This window comes from Myxocyprinus asiaticus, chromosome 34, assembly GCF_019703515.2.
Source record: "Myxocyprinus asiaticus isolate MX2 ecotype Aquarium Trade chromosome 34, UBuf_Myxa_2, whole genome shotgun sequence".
NCBI lineage: Eukaryota > Metazoa > Chordata > Actinopteri > Cypriniformes > Catostomidae > Myxocyprinus > Myxocyprinus asiaticus.
The window spans coordinates 3390313-3408400 of record NC_059377.1 but is presented as its reverse complement, the minus strand read 5'-3'; the positions used below and the strand labels follow the sequence as shown (position 1 = coordinate 3408400).

The 18088-nt window shown below is 38.8% G+C and overlaps 1 protein-coding gene across 1 annotated transcript; it reads right to left on the bottom strand.

Moving 5' to 3' along the window:
• Nucleotides 1-33: 33 nt before the first annotated feature.
• On the bottom strand, nucleotides 34-16702 carry LOC127425699 (splicing factor 3A subunit 3). Its single transcript, XM_051671939.1, has 17 exons — nucleotides 16500-16702; nucleotides 15871-15918; nucleotides 15556-15608; nucleotides 14146-14251; nucleotides 13982-14054; nucleotides 13764-13855; nucleotides 13600-13682; nucleotides 12399-12537; nucleotides 11261-11329; nucleotides 9237-9304; nucleotides 8980-9087; nucleotides 8171-8240; nucleotides 7871-8035; nucleotides 7254-7364; nucleotides 6846-6936; nucleotides 1064-1119; nucleotides 34-928 (listed from the first exon to the last, which is right to left on the bottom strand). The coding sequence occupies exons 1-17, from the start codon at nucleotides 16593-16595 to the stop codon at nucleotides 851-853; spliced, it is 1506 nt and encodes a 501-aa protein (XP_051527899.1). The 5' UTR covers nucleotides 16596-16702; the 3' UTR covers nucleotides 34-850.
• Between the last annotated feature and the right edge of the window lie 1386 nt (nucleotides 16703-18088).

Here is an 18088-nt window from a genome sequence, read left to right as displayed (position 1 = left end):
CAGTTGTAATAAAAATAAATTGTTGGCTATGTTCACTGTAGGCTTGATTTTATTAGGATTTTTTTTTTTTTTTTTACAAATTCTGCTTTTTCAAAGAATATGTAATACAGTTTGAAAACATGTAACTTGAAAACACAGCAACATCTACTCCGTATTAAAGGATCGTGGGAGTGCTTGAGACGTTTGGGAATACAATGGGTTTCATACCCTGTACAGGTTTGTCTGACCTGTTCAACTACATTTATAATGTGTTCAGATACCCTGAGTCATAATAGTATGCTATAAAAAAAAAACTCAGTGTTTTAGAATATTAATCCAGCTATGTCTTTGGCTGTAATGATGGTTCTGCACATGCATGAGTTGACCAAACAAGAATGTTGTTATTCTAGAATCAAATGAATGCAAATATAATTCCACTGTGGAGGAAGTAGAATAGTTTCACACTTAACTCTGCAGTGCACTCAAACTCCAACTAAAGCCTTTATATAATGGCAGATCCTTACTGAATCAAAAACTCACTTTTATTGAAATACTGTCTTCATATTAATGAAGTGAAACTATTTCAGTTGTACAGCATGTTTACAAATTTGTCTCTATAACCAACAATTGTCCGTACAATGTACAAAAATGTATTGAATAATGAAAGTATCCTGTCTCATACCAGAAGGGAAAATGAGGAATGATCATAATGAAATAAAGACATACAAAATTGACAGTTTTCAAAAAATGCATCACATTCCTTAAACTCTGAAGACGAGGACTAAACTCTCTATAGTTTAAAGAAACATTTATGCTTTAGTATTCCCAATGCAAGTATGTGAGATGTTTTTGTTAATGTTGTGATGGGGCTCTACAGCAGCCCTTGTCGTTTCAGATCTTCATAAGTCTTCTTGTTGACCACATTTCCACTGGAGTCTTCATATTCCTCCTGTAAAACAAATGAGCAAGTTATTTTCCCGTCGCAATGCAACAGACTCTTTCAGAGTAGATACCATCACTGATTTTAATGTAGACAGAATAAAATTTAACTCATAGTTAGGTTTGATGTCTCAAAAGAACTCACCTCTGTGTCTGGCTGCCAGCGCTCAGATGATTTCTGTGACTTCAGCTTCGACCAGACTATTTACAAGAAAAGAAAAAACACATTTGAAATTACATGGACATTGAAGATATAATTGTTTTGGTTCCCCTTTTTTTTTTTTTTTGGAGTTTATTAGAATATTTAAGATGGATGAATACACACAGTTAGGTACATAAGTATTTGGACAAAGACACAATTTTCATAATTTTGTCTCTGTATGCCACCACAATGGATTTAAAATGAAGCAATCAAGACGTGACCACAACTTTAATTTCAGGGGTTTCACAAAAGTATTGCAGCATTTGGCTGAATCCAAGCAGATACAGTGCATTCAGACCCCTTCTTTTTTTTCACATTTTGTTATGTTGGAGCCTTATACTAAAATGCTTTAAATTATTATTTTTTTTTACATCAATCTACACTCCATACCCCATAATTACAAAACAAAAACCAGATTTTTGAGAACTTTGCAAATTAATAAAAAAAAAAAAAAAAACTGAAATATCACACTGACATACGTATTCAGACCCTTTGCTATGACACTTGAAATTTAGCTCAGATGCATCCCATTTCTCTGGGTCATCTTTGAGATGTTTCTACACTTTGATTGAGTCCACCTTTGGCAAATTCAACTGATTGGACATGATTTGGAAAAGCTCACACTTGTCTATATAAGGTCTCACAGCTGAAAATGCATATCAGAGCAAAAACCAAGCCATGATGTCAAAGGAACTGCTTGCAGAGATCAGAGACAGGATTGTGTCGAGGCACAGATCTGAGGAAGGCTACAAATAATTTCAGCTGCATTAAAAAGGTTCTCAAGAGCACAGTGGCCTCCATAATTCTCTAATGGAAGAAGTTTGGAACAACCATGACTCTTCCTAGAGCTGACTGCCCAGCCAAACTGAGCAATTGGGGGAGAAGGGCCTTGGTAAGAGAGGTGACCAAGAACCTGATGGTCACTCTGGTTGAGCTCCAGAGATCATGTGTGGAGATGGAAGAAACTTGCAGAGGACAACCATCACTGCAACACTCCACCGATCTGGGCTTTATGGCTGAGTGGCCAGACAGAAGCCTCTCCTCAGTGCAAGACACATAAAAAAGCACCTAAAGGACTCTCAGACTGTGAGAAACAAGACTTTATAGATATTGGTTTCATTTTCTGTTAAAACATGATTTTCTGTAAAGCTGCTTTGAAACGATGTGTGCTGTGAAAAGTGCTATACAAATAAAAATGATTTGACTTGATTCTCTGGTCTGATGAAATGAAGATTGAACTGTTTGGCCTAAATTCCAAGCGTAATGTCTGGAGGAAACCAGGCACAGCTCATCACCTGCGCAATGCCATCCCAACGGTAAAGCATGGTGGTGATAGCATCATGATGTGGGGGTGTTTTTCAGTGGCAGGGACTGGGGTCGGGTCAGAGTTGAAGGAAAGCTGAATGCAGCATAATACAGATATATCCTTAATGAAAACCTGGTCCAAAGCACTCAGGACCTCAGACTGGGCCGAAGGTTCACCTTCCAACAGGACAACAACCCCAAACACACAGCCAAGACAACATAAGAGTGGCTAATGGACAACTCTGTGAATGTCCTTGTGTGGACAGCCAGAGCCCAGACTTGAACCCAATCGAACATCTCTGGAGAGACCTGAAAATGGCTGTCCATCAACTGTCCCCATCCAACCTGACAGAGCTTGAGTTGATCTGCAGAGAAAAAATGGCAGAAAATCCACAAATCCAGGTGTGCAAAGCTTGTCGCATCATACCCAAAAAGACTTGAGGCTGTAATCGCTGGTGCTTCAACTAAGTACTGAGTTAAGGGCCTGAATACTCAATAGCCTAGCTTCCATCCACTATTTTGTTATCGACAAAGTGAAAATGCGTAAAAAAAAAATGTTGCGAAATTTGCCATCTACTGCCTGTTTCCCTTCAAATGGCCTTTTATCGATAAAAATGGTGTGCGTGATGACGTCATGCCTAAAAAACACTTTGTCGCATAGGTTTTGGTTTATCGCAAAAGAAATCTGCTCTTAAGCCATTTCCATACAGAAATGTGTGTTTATCGCTAATTCGCCTCCCAGATGTCCCTAATTTTTTTTCCTCTGAAGTTTTGGTAAAATGGGGAGAGTATTGAGACAATTCATTGAAATTAACCAGCTAACTGTCATTTTAATTTCACAAAAAATGCAATCAGAAGACGAGGAATTGCAATCAAAAGGGAGCAGTTGCCCTTCTGATAGGACTGTAATATTGGTCCTGATGTTGCGCATATCGCAGGTTGCCACCGGTTCGACCCGAAAGTGAATCGTCATGGCCCTGTTCAAGCAGGCAACCTGCACCAAGTAGTGGGGAAACTTTTGGTCTTAGTATAAGGACCATCCGATATACCAATGTGTATATGCTGTGCACAGCTATTAAAGAAAAACTGATGCAGTGTAATATCAGGGTTTACATATATGATACATTCCTGATATTCAATAGGCGATTTTGAACAATCATCTAAAGCATTGCCATCTCAACTGCATTATGTCCGTATATTTGTCCAGCAACTTTTAACGACCAACTGAACTTGATTATCATCTAAAATTAATTTTAGCGTCATAATGCAATTTACATTTTCTGAAGAAGCTCAGCAAATGCGATCCGAGGTAAAGAGGGTTAGATTTAAAATATTTAAAAGTTTTGAAATGTTCAAAAGCTCGTTTTCTGAAAGTGAACTCCACATTGGACAAATAGTTCTGATAGTTTATAGTCTTGAAGTGTAGAAAATGTCATTCAGCCTACTTTATTCGTCTACAGAACAGGGTACGGCTAATTTAAGTTTGTGTAAAGAAAAGGCATATATAGGTCTAAAAATATATTTATTTTCATTTGGTAATTTATTTTTTTAATTTAATGCTTTTTTCATTTGGTAATTTATTTAATTTAATACAGGGAATTTTGCCAGCATTTCTTCAAAAGCTAAACAATAATTTTATAGAATTGTGCTATATGTTAGTGTTCCAAAAAGCACACTGATGCTTTTCTTATTGTGTATTTATTTTTAATTTAAAACATCTTTGTGCACAGAAATTATATGTTTTTTGCATTGTGGGCTAATTCCGTGACTGCCGTCTATTATTTTGAATGGTGTGTAAAAGCAACTTTAATAAATAAACGGATGTCTACCATGATTAATCACAAAGAGTGGCCACTCATTTGTTCTCCGTGCACTTGTCAATGTGCATGTCTTGATACAAGATATTTGTGTTGGCATTCCTGGAAGTGTCATGTTTGCAGTGATCAGATCTTTATGCCATTCAGATCAATCCATAATCACGTACAATAAATTGGCTTTTATGGATGTATACTGTCGTCATGATTAACACAGGCTAACGACTGAGGTAAATTCTGTCATGTGACACTACATTTTTGGGTTAACGCCAATTTTCTTGACAAAAAGTGTTTCCAAACCAGTTTTCCGTGACATTTGATGTATCGACATAGAGTTGTGAGATGTTACCCCACTCTTCCACCAAGGCACTTGCAAGTTCCCGGACATTTCTGGGGGGAACGGCCCTAGCCCTCACCTTCCGATCCAACAGGTCCCAGATGTGCTCAGTGGGATTAAGATCCGGGCTCTTCGCTGGCCATGGCAGAACACTGACATTCCTGTCTTGCAGGAAATCACACAGAACAAGCAGTATGGCTGGTGGCATTGTCATGCTGGAGGGTCATGTCAGGATGAGCCTGCAGGAAGGGTACCACATGAGGGAGGAGGATGTCCTTCCCTTCAACACACTGTGTTGAGATTGCCTGCAATGACAACAAGCTCAGTCCGATGATGCTATGACACACCGCCCCAGACCATGACAAACCCTCCACCTCCAAATCGATCCCGCTCCAGAGTACAGGCCTCGGTGTAACGCTCATTCCTTCGATGATAAAAGCGAGTCCGACCATCACCGCTGGTGAGACAAAACCGTGACTCGTCAGTGAAGAGCACTTTTTGCCAGTCCTGTCTGGTCCAGCGAAGGTGGGTTTGTGCCCATAAGTGACGTTGTTACCGGTGATGTCTGGTAAGGACCTGCCTTACAACAGGCCTACAAGCCCTCAGTCCAGCCTCTCTCAGCCTATTGCGGACAGTCTGAGCACTGATGGAGGGATTGTGCATTCCTGGTGTAACTCGGGCAGTTGTTGTTGCCATCCTGTACCTGTCCCGCAAGTGTAATATTCAATGTACCGATCCTGTGCAGGTGTTGTTACACGTGGTCTGCCACTGCAAGGACGATCAGCTGTCCTTCCTGTCTCCCTGTAGTGCTGTCTTAGGCGTCTCACAGTACGGACATTGCAATTTATTGCCCTGGCCACATCTGCAGTCCTCATGCCTCCATGCAGCATGCCTAATGCACGTTCACGCAGATGAGCAGGGACCCTGGGCATCTTTCTTTTGGTGTTTTTCAGAGTCAGTAGAAAGGTCTCTTTAGTGTCTTAAGTTTTTATAACTGTGACCTTAATTGCCTACCGTCTGTAAGCTGTTACTCTTTTAATGACCGTTCCACAGGTGCATGTTCATTAATTGTTTATGGTTCATTGAACAAGCATGGAAAACATTGTTTCAACCCTTTACAATAAAGATCCATAAAGTTATTTGGATTTTTACAAAATTTTCTTTTAAATACAGTGTCCTTTTTTTTGCTGAGTTTAGTATATACTGTATATGGCTTCTCAATAAGGGCCTAATATTACCCTGGATTCTGGCCAAAAATGCCTCCAAAAGTGACTAAAATGCACAAGAAATGTTTAAATGTGTTACACTGTGTTAAAGCAGTGATTAAATTAAAATGTACGGTTACAGTAGAAGTGTCTGGAGTTTATTCATTTTGAGGGAGATATATGTGCCTTGCGGCTTTATGACAGGCAGTTTTTCAGAGGATTCTTTCACAAATTTGAAGGAAATGTTTAAGGCAGCTATTGCGTGCTACAGAACATTTGAAGAGACATTCGTTCCTACTCTATACCCTGAACAGCATGACTAGGCATCCTTTATTTTTTATGATAAGTTTATTGTGATTGAAAACATTGATATACAATATATCAATATTGTACTCACTTGTTTATCTGCACTGGAGTTTGGTCTTAGTCCTTTCTAAGTCTGGAATTTGTTCTACTCACATACTTCCGCATTTTATAGATAATTCCATTTCATGACTGGATTCTGCTTCGCAGAAATCATAAGGCCCTAATTATGCGAGCACTCCAACTAAACTCGACCCGCACCGCGGACCAACCCAGAGCAGCTCCTGAAGAGTGCATCAAGATTAACCGCTTCTGAAGCGCTGTGATGCACGCGCCATATGACTCAAATATATGACTCCAAGGTAAATAAGAATAAATGACTTCTTCAGGGGTATAAAGCACACATACACCTTAAGTATGACAATTTGTTTGACAATTAATAGTCACAATCGGGAAAGTCCTAAAACAGACAATTAATTGTCAGACAAATTAATTTAGCTTGAGACAGGACAATACAATTTATTTATCCTAGATCATTGTTTGAGCATATTCACACTTCACCAAAGTACTGGCCTTGTCTGTGCTTCCCAAAAGCATCATAAGCCTAAGCAGATCATAGAAACCATTGGAGCCAATGGTCTCTACAATCTACTTTGGCTTACGATGCTTTTTTGAAACGCAGCCCCGGTCTGGCCAGATAAATTACTGTGTAATTCATTGTCAGTACGATATCTCAGGTATTTAATAATCAGTATACTCACGGGACACTGCATCTTCAATCTGGGTGACGTTAGCAAAGTGGGCAGTGTTAGGAATACCCAAACAGCGCATACCATGAGCATGACGCCACTCCTGAAAACAGAGGAAACAGATCATTCTCTACATGTTATCCTCATATCTACATTCAACATCTGTATGTGCAACAATTATGACATTATAATATAATACTTGGGCATATCTGCGAATACTGATCTTTCAAACATGATCCTGTTGCAAACACCTCACATTATTAGATGACACATGGCTTAGTGTCTTTGCCTAGGAATCAATGCAACTAAACACTGCTTTATGAACTGAAGTATTCACATAAAACAAAAATAATAATCTTTTCCAAACAGAATGTTACACATGTGGATAGATTTGTGGCAGTGGAAATATATGAAACTTACTGCAAAATGTCTCTGGAAGGCTTTGGGTCCTCTGTATGTGTAATTTCCACAGATCTCACAGTTGTAGTTGATGTTTAGACCGTGCAGTTTGTACAACCAGTATGGAATAGGCTATATAAAAAAATAAATAAAAAAAAGTGCAATATTAAAATAATATATTATTTATCCTTTCCTAGTTTAATACGTAGACAAATAATAGTTAAACCATTTGTAGGTTGATTTCCAGAAGAGTGTAAGAGTAGCTCTGTGTCAAAGTTTGGGGCAGTACTCTCTCTTTGGGTAAAAAAAATTGCATTTACACACTTCACTCTACGTAATTTAGGAGCAAATACGAAAATATCAAAATAATATCAAAAGGCTGAATAATATTTAAAAAATGTGCTATATCAACCAGCCCTAATTATCAATGCAGTCCATTATGTTTCATTAATCAAACCAGTAATATCAACTTTAATAAAAGTCAACCTCACGACTAGAGTCAATTACACACCAATTAAAACATCTTGTAGATTAAACTCAATGTTCAATGAAGAATGGGATTTCTGTGTTACCCAGGCAAACTCTTCTAAACTATTTCTTTTTCCCAAATATTCCCACTACAGTGAAATGAAGTGTACCTTCCCATCCCAGCCCAGCGGCAGGTTTTTGGGGTTGTAAATGATCTCGTTATCTTCATCTTCACTCTCACTCTCACTAGCCTGCTCTTCATCCTCTTCATCTCGCTCTTCTCCTGTACGCGCCTGCTTCCTCTGAACGTTCTCATGGGTTAACTGCCTCTGCTCCTACAACACAAACACATACACATTAGCCATATGAAATATTACACAATTCACATCATTGCTCATGACACTTGTCCCCTTTCCAACACCATTTAATGATGCACTCAGTGCAACAGCAAAGAGACTGAGACTGCTTACCCCCAAGATCTCCACATATTCATAAATCTGAGCTTCAAGAAATGCTGTTTCCTTGTTGCGCTCTGAGTCTCTGCAGACACAAACAAAAGATAATAGTTACATTCATATTTAAAGGGCTTCATCGAGGTGCATATTCTAATCAGAATTATTTTGAAATCAAGACACTTGAGGAATTGTTTCTGCACACATTTAAATCAGTGGGGCAGATTCATTAAGAATGAATTGTGCCTGCTAGAAGAGCCATTTTTTTGCACAGACTAACTGCACCCGTTCAGTGCCTGATTCACTAAAGGAATTATGCAGATCAGGCAATGGCACAAATGAGCCCACAAAATCGCTGTTGAACACAATTTCTATGCGCAATTCTGATCTTGCGGTCCGATTCTGAGTGCAATATAGTCGAGGATGCCGCAGACCACCGTATTTGACACACCCAGACGAGACTGAAGAGCATCACTTTGATCCAGACACCAGGTTATAACGCTCATCAACATCATTTGAAAATTTTCACAAACATCTCTTAAATAAAATCAATTTTACCGCCTACTTTCATTTAGCGAAAATTGAACAGTTTTGTGAAATGAATCTTTAATGAGCCTAATTTACACAGAAAGGAGGCGTGTTTGGGTGGAAAGGAATGACGATGACTTCATTTAAATACTGAAGACACAGCACAATTTCAGTGCTGATTGCGGCCACTAAACCTGATTGTGGGTGGTTAGTGAAGACACAGGTATTACCACGCGCAAAGTGGTGCAACTGTTTAGTGAATCTGCCCCTGAAAGTTACCCAAATGAGACGACACTTACTTCTTTGGTCCCTTGGCTTTGGGGTTTTTGGCAAAGAGAGAGGGATCAAGAGACTCCAGAGATTTGCCTTTAGTGCTGAACAGACGCTGTGCCCTCTCTTCCAGTGTACTACAAAAACAACACACAATAACACACTCGGCACCAGACACATGACCTACACACTCAAGAATCAGGGACTGTCAGGTCTTTGAGAGGTTTAGAAACTGTTTAAATGTGAGTATTATAGGCTGTGAATGGGACAGTATGTTGACACTCACCCTCCACACTTGAGTCCTAAAGCCATCAGAGCTGACTTCAATCTGTCCAGACCCAGAGACGCCAGCTCCTACAAACAAAACCACACAACATTACACTCCCACATAATGAATTTGCTTGTCTCTGCTGTATGTAACAGCATTAGTAGGGGTGGGAATCTTGAGACACCTCAGTTTAAATTTGATTTAAATTCAAGGTGTCACATCCCGATTTCAAAACGATTCTTGAAGCATCTAAATTTCTTGGCAATATAGAGGCATAGGGGGCACAAATCTTGGGCTAAGGTGGCCTGTCGGCAAAATCTTTGTAAAGATTCTGCATAACTACACTCCTGGACTTGATCTCAAGCCACTTCTTGGTGGTCGTTGTAGTGTGGGCAGGAGCGTTGTCTTGTTGAAAAATAACATCTGATCGTTCCACTTTAGAAAACAACTTTTCAATTGTGGGAAACAAGCCTTTCTGTAATATTCTCCTGTACTCCAAAGCATTCATTGACTTTTCACAGTGAAGCAGCTCAACAGTTCCAGCAGCTGAAAAGGCTTCACTATGGTAGAGATGATTCACTATTATATTTCTCACCAGATATTCGAAGACACCTCAAATCCTGATTTATTACTTCACACAACTCTGCTGAACCACTCTGAATCAAACTGTCCATATTGTGAGACAGCAATGACTTTTTTTTTTTTTTTTGTACACATCTTCTGGACACAAAACCTGCTTTATACAAACTTCTGCTTATAGTTCTTTTCGAAAGAGTCTTGTTTTCTGCTGAAAGTGTTTGTAGGATTTTTTCCCTGTCTTTGAGAACTGTAGATTTCAGCAGGTGTTGAAATTCCTTCATCGCTGCATGAAGAGGCTTTGGGCCTTCCAGATCCTTTCTTCCTGGTAACATCACTTGTTCAAAGTGTTGACCTATTCTCTTAATAGCTGATAGGTAAATAGGGATTTTCTCTGTCTGTAGGGTCTTGTAATCTTCAGAATAGCTACAGTTGGCCTGACGCAGACCAGCTATGCCGTTTCTGACAGCAACCCCTTATTTTGCTTTTTTTGGTGCAGATTTTCTCACTCCTTTACCTTGTGACTCACAAAACTGCATATTGTAGATCTCTCCCTGCTCTATTACTCCTGGTCCCATTTATGAGCTTGTTATCAGGCCTTTGATTGTCTGCAACAGGTATGGCAGATCACCAACTAATGACTAATCATCCCAGAAGGTATTTTTAGAACATTTTGTATACACAGACATGCATTATTTTAATCATTATCATGATTTTACCTTTGCATTAAAGACTACATCAGTGAATTTCCCTTTTTCCAGCTTTTTCCCAAACAGTTCACTGCAGCAAAAGTTTATGAACAAATGGTGCCACAAAAGTGTACCAGGAGTGCATTTGTTTAATTCAGGCTAATTTCCTGACCTTATTTGTTGTGGAGACAATTAAAAGCTTAATGCTTTGCCATTTCAAGATTGGCCCATTTTTTATTTATTTTTTTTCCCAGGAGTGTATACTCAAATCTCCATAGCTTTCGTTCTGTGTAAATGAAATACTGCACCAGACTGACTTTAAACTGTCTTGGTGGTTAGATTTCATGAAAATTTTGTAATATCAAGGTTATTCAGCCTTCTTGTCTGTGGTAGCTAAACTCATCTAAAGTGCACCTTTTTTGTTGTGTAAATGCCACTGCAGGTGTGCCATCTGTGCAGTTCTTTTATGCAGCTGTGTATACCACATCATATTTATTGATACATGCAATGTTTTGTCCTGTACATGCTTTCCAATAAGCAGAATCAATTATTTCATTTATTGATTATGCATTTTTTAATTGATCAAGAATTTGAGAAAGAATCGTGATGCACCAGTGAACCAATTTTTCCCCAACCCCTAAACATTTTTGTAGAGTTTATATCATGGATATAGGAAACCAAACATACAGTACTGAGAAAAAACAGAAAAAAAAAACAGATACATTTTGCAAAAGATATAAGAAATAAAGTCAGTGTAAATGAGCCAACATGTCTGACCTCCCAGGATGAGAAGGCAGAGAGATCCAGATGAGCTCCAGCGTGGGTCAATGCACTACTCGTCTCTTTCTACAACACAAATATCAAACCAAAACATCTCAATCACTCCACATTAGCTCACACACATATGCTATCTTTCACTGCTGCATCATTTTGCTTCCTACTGTTTGGAACGGTCACGTTCCAACACTTATGCATCTGGAGTGCACCAATGATGCTCTGAAATGCTGACTAGGTAGGTAGCTCTCTAGGGCAGTGGTTCCCAACCCTGTTCCTGGAGGCCCCCCTTTTTTAGACATTTTTGGATATCTTCCTAATCAAACACACCTTATTCAACTCATTAACTCATTAGTAGAGACTCTACAACCTGAATTTGGTGTGACAGATAAGGGAGATACAGTACTGTGCAAAAGTTTTAGGCACTTGTGAAAAATGTTGCATAGTGAGGATTTCTTTAAAAATAATGCCATAAATAGTTTTCATTTATCACTTAATGTCATACAAAGTCCAGTAAACATAAAAAAGCTAAATCGATATTTGATGTGGCCACCTTTGCCTTTAAAACAGCCCCAATTCTCCTAGGTACACCTGGACACAGTTTTTCTTGGTTGTTGGCAGATAGGATGTTTCAAGCTTCTCAGAAGAACTGTGGCAAATTCTCCATCTATTTAGGCTGTCTCAACTGCTTCTGTCTCTTCATGTAATCTCAGACTGACACGATGTTCAGTGGGGGGCTCTGTGGGGGCCATTGACATCTGTTGCAGGGCTCCCTGTTCTTCTATTCTAATCTTTTCTATTTGCAAAAGTAATGTTTGGGAGTCTAACATTTATATTTCCTATTGACACACTAAAGCTGAAGATATAAATAACCATCTTAAGACAAATGTTTTTGTGAAACATCTTATGTGCCTAAGACTTTTGCACAGTACTGTACACAAAATGTGCAGTGTTGGGGGGTCTCCAGGAACAGGGTTGGGAACAGAGACAATAGCACAATGGTTAATTTTAATGTAACACCAATTTATAAGATCTACCTGCCATAATTATCAAGGTCGGTAGATATGCTAATATTATTACAAACTAATTTTGAATTCCAGGCACTCTTAATGAGATCTATCAAGCTCATACACAAACCCACCGGCCAGCCTGGGAACGCCCCACTCTCCCACTTCTTCTCAAACTCCACCAGGATCTTTCCATACAAGTCATTCTGATCCAGCAGAGGCTTGACACGATCTGTGTAATCCTGCAGATACTCCAACAACATCTCCAGATACCTGCAGGAGCAGAATGAGGGACCAGCTCACTTATCAGCAGAGAACATATGCACTCAAAAATACAGTTGGGAACCGAGAACCATCCATAAAAAATTTAAAAAAAAAACTAGAACCACATCGCTTTCATGATTTACAGTTCTGTTAATGGTTCTCGACCTTTCACTCTTCTGCCGATGCATTTAATGGCGCAGCGCAACACCACTACTAAATTAGCAGTGCGAAACATACAGTGTGACCAGTGTACTCCGATTCACGAACAAATGAACAGCCACATATTTTTGTGAGTAACTTACTGAAAGTCTGTTTTGTCTGACTTGAAATTAACCAAGAACTGTTATTGTGTTTTGTGTACTTGTGAGGCTCGTGAAACTTCAATAAAATTGATTACTGGATGGTTGATGATATGACAATGGCCATGTACACACTTCAAAGTTTCGGGAAGGAATCCCCTAAATTTTCATACCTTGTATGAACGGAATACAGGAGTTACTCCCATAATTGTTATGATTTACAAGTGATAATCATAGTAACGCTGCAGCATCTCGCAAAGTTTAACCCATTCTCTGCTCGCTGTTTTTGAGCAAAGAGATTATCCACCAGAGATGTATTATCATCCGGCAATGTTTAGTTAGCTGATGTGAGTCTAAGGGGCTGCTATTAAACAGCATGTGTTCTCTGGACTGTAAAGTACCAGTTACTCCAAGACCTCAGGGCTGATGAGAGAAACTACACTGGAGAGACACTGGAACATATGAATGTGTGAAGACACTTAACTCTGTTTGTGTGATTATCTACACCAGGAGAAGACGGACATAACTCACACGCTATTGATCACATCACTACCTGAATTTTTCAGGAGTTAATTCAGATGTAGAATGTGGTTGTCACTCCGTAAATTACCGAACTGTGTGTGTGTACAGAAAAGGATTAAGCACTGACAACTATTTTTATCTGAAGTGTGTTCGTGGCAAATGTGCAGTTAATGTTTATGGACACGTGCATCAACTACATAATTTTTGATCAAATTATGGTTTATTTACATCTTTAAAAAGTGGCACATACTTCTTATACTCTGCATTCTTCCTGTCTTTGGAGATGTCAAAGAGCTGATCGAATGTTGACAGGTATGTGACGTATTCTAGTTTCTAGAAGAGAACAGCAGATTGCGCATTAATAATCTTTCTGATAATAATGGAAAGACGGAGAGATTTAAAGGAATACTGCACCTCTACTCCTTTAAGATTAATATACTTCAGGTAACAGTCATGGAGATCCAGGTAGCGTCCATAACCCTCTTCATCTGTAAATTCCACCAGGTCTGTGATCAGCAAAAAAGGCTGTTAGAACATGTGAACAACAATACATCACCATTCAAGTCCTTAAACTTTCAGACACTAACCCCCAACTTGCCTTAGAAAACAACACCAATAACATCGGGACTTACTTTGTGCCTCCTCACTGGGGTTGTCTTTAGCTTTCATGAGCTCTTCAAACTCCACTGACATGGGCACACAGATCTGGAATTGAAGGGATGCATATTATTTTGCACTCATATATACAAGCATGTTGAAGCATGGTAACTGGAAGACACAGATCACTCCATTTTACCTCATTGGGATGTTTCCTGTGGAACTCCTTAATATGTTTGAGGCGATTGTAGAATTCAGCAAACTCATTTGGTCCTGATATTGCATTCAGCTCATCTTTTCTCATACTGATGAAGAATACACAACACAAACATGTGATCACACAACCTACAGCATATACCCTGGTGGCCAAAGGTTTGGAGTAATGCGCAGATTTTGCTGTTTCGAAAGGAAATCAGTACTTTAATTCACCAAAGTGGCATTCAACTGATCACAAAGTATAGTCAGGACATTACTGATGTTACCAGCACCAGCACCAAATTTTTCACTATTTGAAAAAAGTCGTTTTTGATCAAATCTAGACAGCAGCCATCACTCCAACACCTTATCCTTGAGTAATCATGATAAATTGCTAATTTGGTACTAGAAAATCACTTGCCATTATATCAAACACAGTTGAAAGCTATTTGGTTCGTTAAATGAAGCTTAACATTGTCTTTGTGTTTGTTTTTGAATTGCCACAGTATGCAATAGACTGACATGTCTTAAGGTCAATATTAGGTCAAAAATAGCAAAAAAGAAACCGCTTTCTCTAGAAACTCATCAGTCAATCATTGTTTTGAGGAATGAAGGCTATACAATGCTTGAAATTGCCAAAAAACTGAAGATTTCATACAAAGGTGTACACTACAGTCTTCAAAGACAAAGGACAACTGACTCTAACAAGGACAGAAAGAGATGTGGAAGGCCAGATGTACAACTAAACAAGAGGATAAGTACATCAGAGTCTCTAGTTTGAGAAATGGATGCCTCACATGTCCTCAGCTGACAGCTTCATTGAATTCTACCCGCTCAACACCAGTTTCATGTACAACAGTAAAGAGAAGACTCAGGGGTGCAGGCCTTATGGGAAGAATTGCAAAGAAAAAGCCACTTATGAAACAGAAAAACAAGAAGAAAAGGTTAGATTGAGCAAAGAAACAGACAGTGGACAACAGATAATTGGAAAAGAGTGTTATGGATCTTAACCCCATTGAGCTTTTGTGGGATCAGCTAGACTGTAAGGTGCATGAGAAGTGCCCGACAAGACAGCCACATCTATGGCAAGTGCTACAGGAAGTGTGGGGTGAAATGTCACCTGAGTATCTGGACAAACTGACAGCTAGAATGCCAAGGATCTGCAAAGCTGTCATTGCTGCACGTGGAGGATTTTTTGATGAGAACTCTTTGAAGTAGTTTAATTTTTTTTAAATTGTAATAGTAATTTTTCATGTTATTAATGTCCTGACTATACATTGTGATCAGCTGAATGCCACTTTAGTGAAAGTACCAATTTCTTTCCATAAGAGCAAAGTCTGTACATTATTCCAAACTTTTGGCCTCCAGTGTATGTTTTATATTATGGACTCAAGTGTCCTTGACAAAGTCTTACCCATCTTTGTCTTCGTATAAGTCTCTGAGGTTTGTACTCACTTCCATGTACATCTGCATGAAAATATAACGCAAACGGTGTTATCATTTGCTTTCATAACCGTGAATATGATAACAATGTGGAGGAATGCCAAACTACACTAATGATTATTTCCAAGCATACTGATAATCATGTCATGCATGGCATCTGCTCGTTTAACAATCATTCTTTTTGTAAATGCTACACATATGATTGCAAATAACTTCTGTTTGGTAGCACTAGAGAAGCAGAAAACTGCACACTTCAAATAAAGAACAGATTAAATATGCCTCTTACATCCAGCATAGCTCTGACTCGATGATCTGAATTAATCTGGTCTCTCAGCTGTTGAAGAGAGAAAAGATCTTGTATACAGAGGTTTATTTATCAAGTGCACATCAACACAGCATGCTGCAGCAATGATTACTGCCAATGAAAATGCACACTTAAAATGATAAAACACTCGTAAAAAAAAAAAATAATATACATGTAATAAGTTGGCCTTTGAAACAAAAGGCGTAAAAGGGTAAAACAGTATCTTCCTTAGAAAAAAGTACTGTGGCAGTACGATACCAAGAGATTCTATTCATAAGCGAAGGTGTTTACGTGTGAAGCGGAGGCATTTTGGGCAAAAAATAAATAAAAATGATGTACTATGAAAACATACTGTAACTTAACGTACATACATTTACACACATGAAAAAGAATAAGTCTATTTAATTCAAGGGGTCACAGAGAAATTGTCATGAAAAGAATTATTTGGCGCAAGAAACATTGACTTCTTTCTTGACTGGATATTCCACAGACGACTTCACATATTTACTTGTCATCAGTGATTCTCGTAGCAAAGCTCATATGGTGTTAATTACAGTTACGAGTGTTTATAACACTGTGTTAATAGACGCGTATGTGTGTGTTGGAGTTACCGTAGTTTTCTTTGTCAGCATTTCTTTCGTTTCGACGTCCATAAGTCTCTCTTTCTCCTCATGGTATCGCCGCTGTTGCTCTAAAATGCTTTCCATGGTGATTTATTAATGGGTTAGGTTTATTGTAGTTTAGCCAGCTTACGCGCGTGTAACGCACAGGAAACAGACCCCCAGTTTCCTTCTTCTTCTGCTTCTTCTTCTTCTTCTTTGGGATTTTATGGCAGTTGGCATCCGGATTGTTGCATTACTGCCACCTTCTGTTCACCTCTTACCTAGAGTCCAATTATTTAAAGTCGCTTGTCCAGTCCAGTCTTTTTCAGAAAATTAAATAGACACTTCCTCCCTTGTTTACTGTCTATACATTCTAGAATACTTTTAATATTGTCCTCTATCCATCCTATTTTCCATAGTTGGATCAACATTACTTGTCTTTCTTGGTTGAATTTCTCACATGACATAAGAATATGCTCAACTGTCTCATATTCCTGGCATTGAGTGCACAAACATGATGGATGTTTTTCCATGATGTGAAGTGTACCATTAAGATTGCTATGTCCCATTCTAAGCCTGCTTATTATTACTTGCTCTCTCCATTTCATTTCTGTATTTCTTGCAATCAGTGGTGGATTTAGGCATGGGCGTCATGGGCAGTTGCCCAGAGCAGCATCACACACACACACACAACTTCGGGGGCATTCTCATTTACAATCACCCCCACCTCACATTTTTTATGGATAAAATTGAAGGAATAAGATCATGTATTTTTCCCTCTCCTTTGGATTTCTCTCAGCCCACACTAGTTTTATCATATTTATCTGAATTTACCCCAGCGTATCACAGTTATCTGGTACAAACTCTCCGAAAAATGAAGTCCACCTTTTGTTCATTGGATGTTGTCCATCCTCGCTTTTTACTAGATATACTTGACACTATAAGTCCTAGTTTATTATCAATAGTTAACAGTAGTTTGACAAGTGGAATAGTCCCATCTAATTTTAAACATGCCATTGTGCAGACGCTACTCAAAAAGCCAAATCTTTATCCAATACTCCTGAATAATTATCGTCCCATCTCAAAATTATCTTTTTTATCAAAAGTTTTGGAGAAGGTTGTGTTTAACCAGCTTTCTTCATTTTTAAAGGACAATGGTATTTTTGATAAATATCAGTCTGGCTTTAGACCACAGCATAGTACAGAGTCTGCGTAGCTCAAAGTATTAAATGACCTATTGCTTTCTGTCGACTCTGGTAATTGTGCTGTTCTAATTTTGCTCAATCTCAGTGCGGCATTCGACACTCTTGATCATGGCATTCTTCTAAATCGTTTAGAGCTTATTGGGATCCAGGGTCGTGCTTTAAATTGGTTTGCTTCATATTTAAAGGATAGAACCTTTTCTGTGGAGACTGGCAACTATTCATCGTCTCATGCACCAGTTTTGTATGGGGTCCCACAGGGCTCAATTCTGGGTCCGGTTTTGTTTTCTTTATACATGCTCCCTTTGTATACAGTTTTTAGGAATTATAATGTATCATACCATTGTTACACAGATGATACTCAGTGTTATGTTCTCTTACATCCAAAGGATGTTT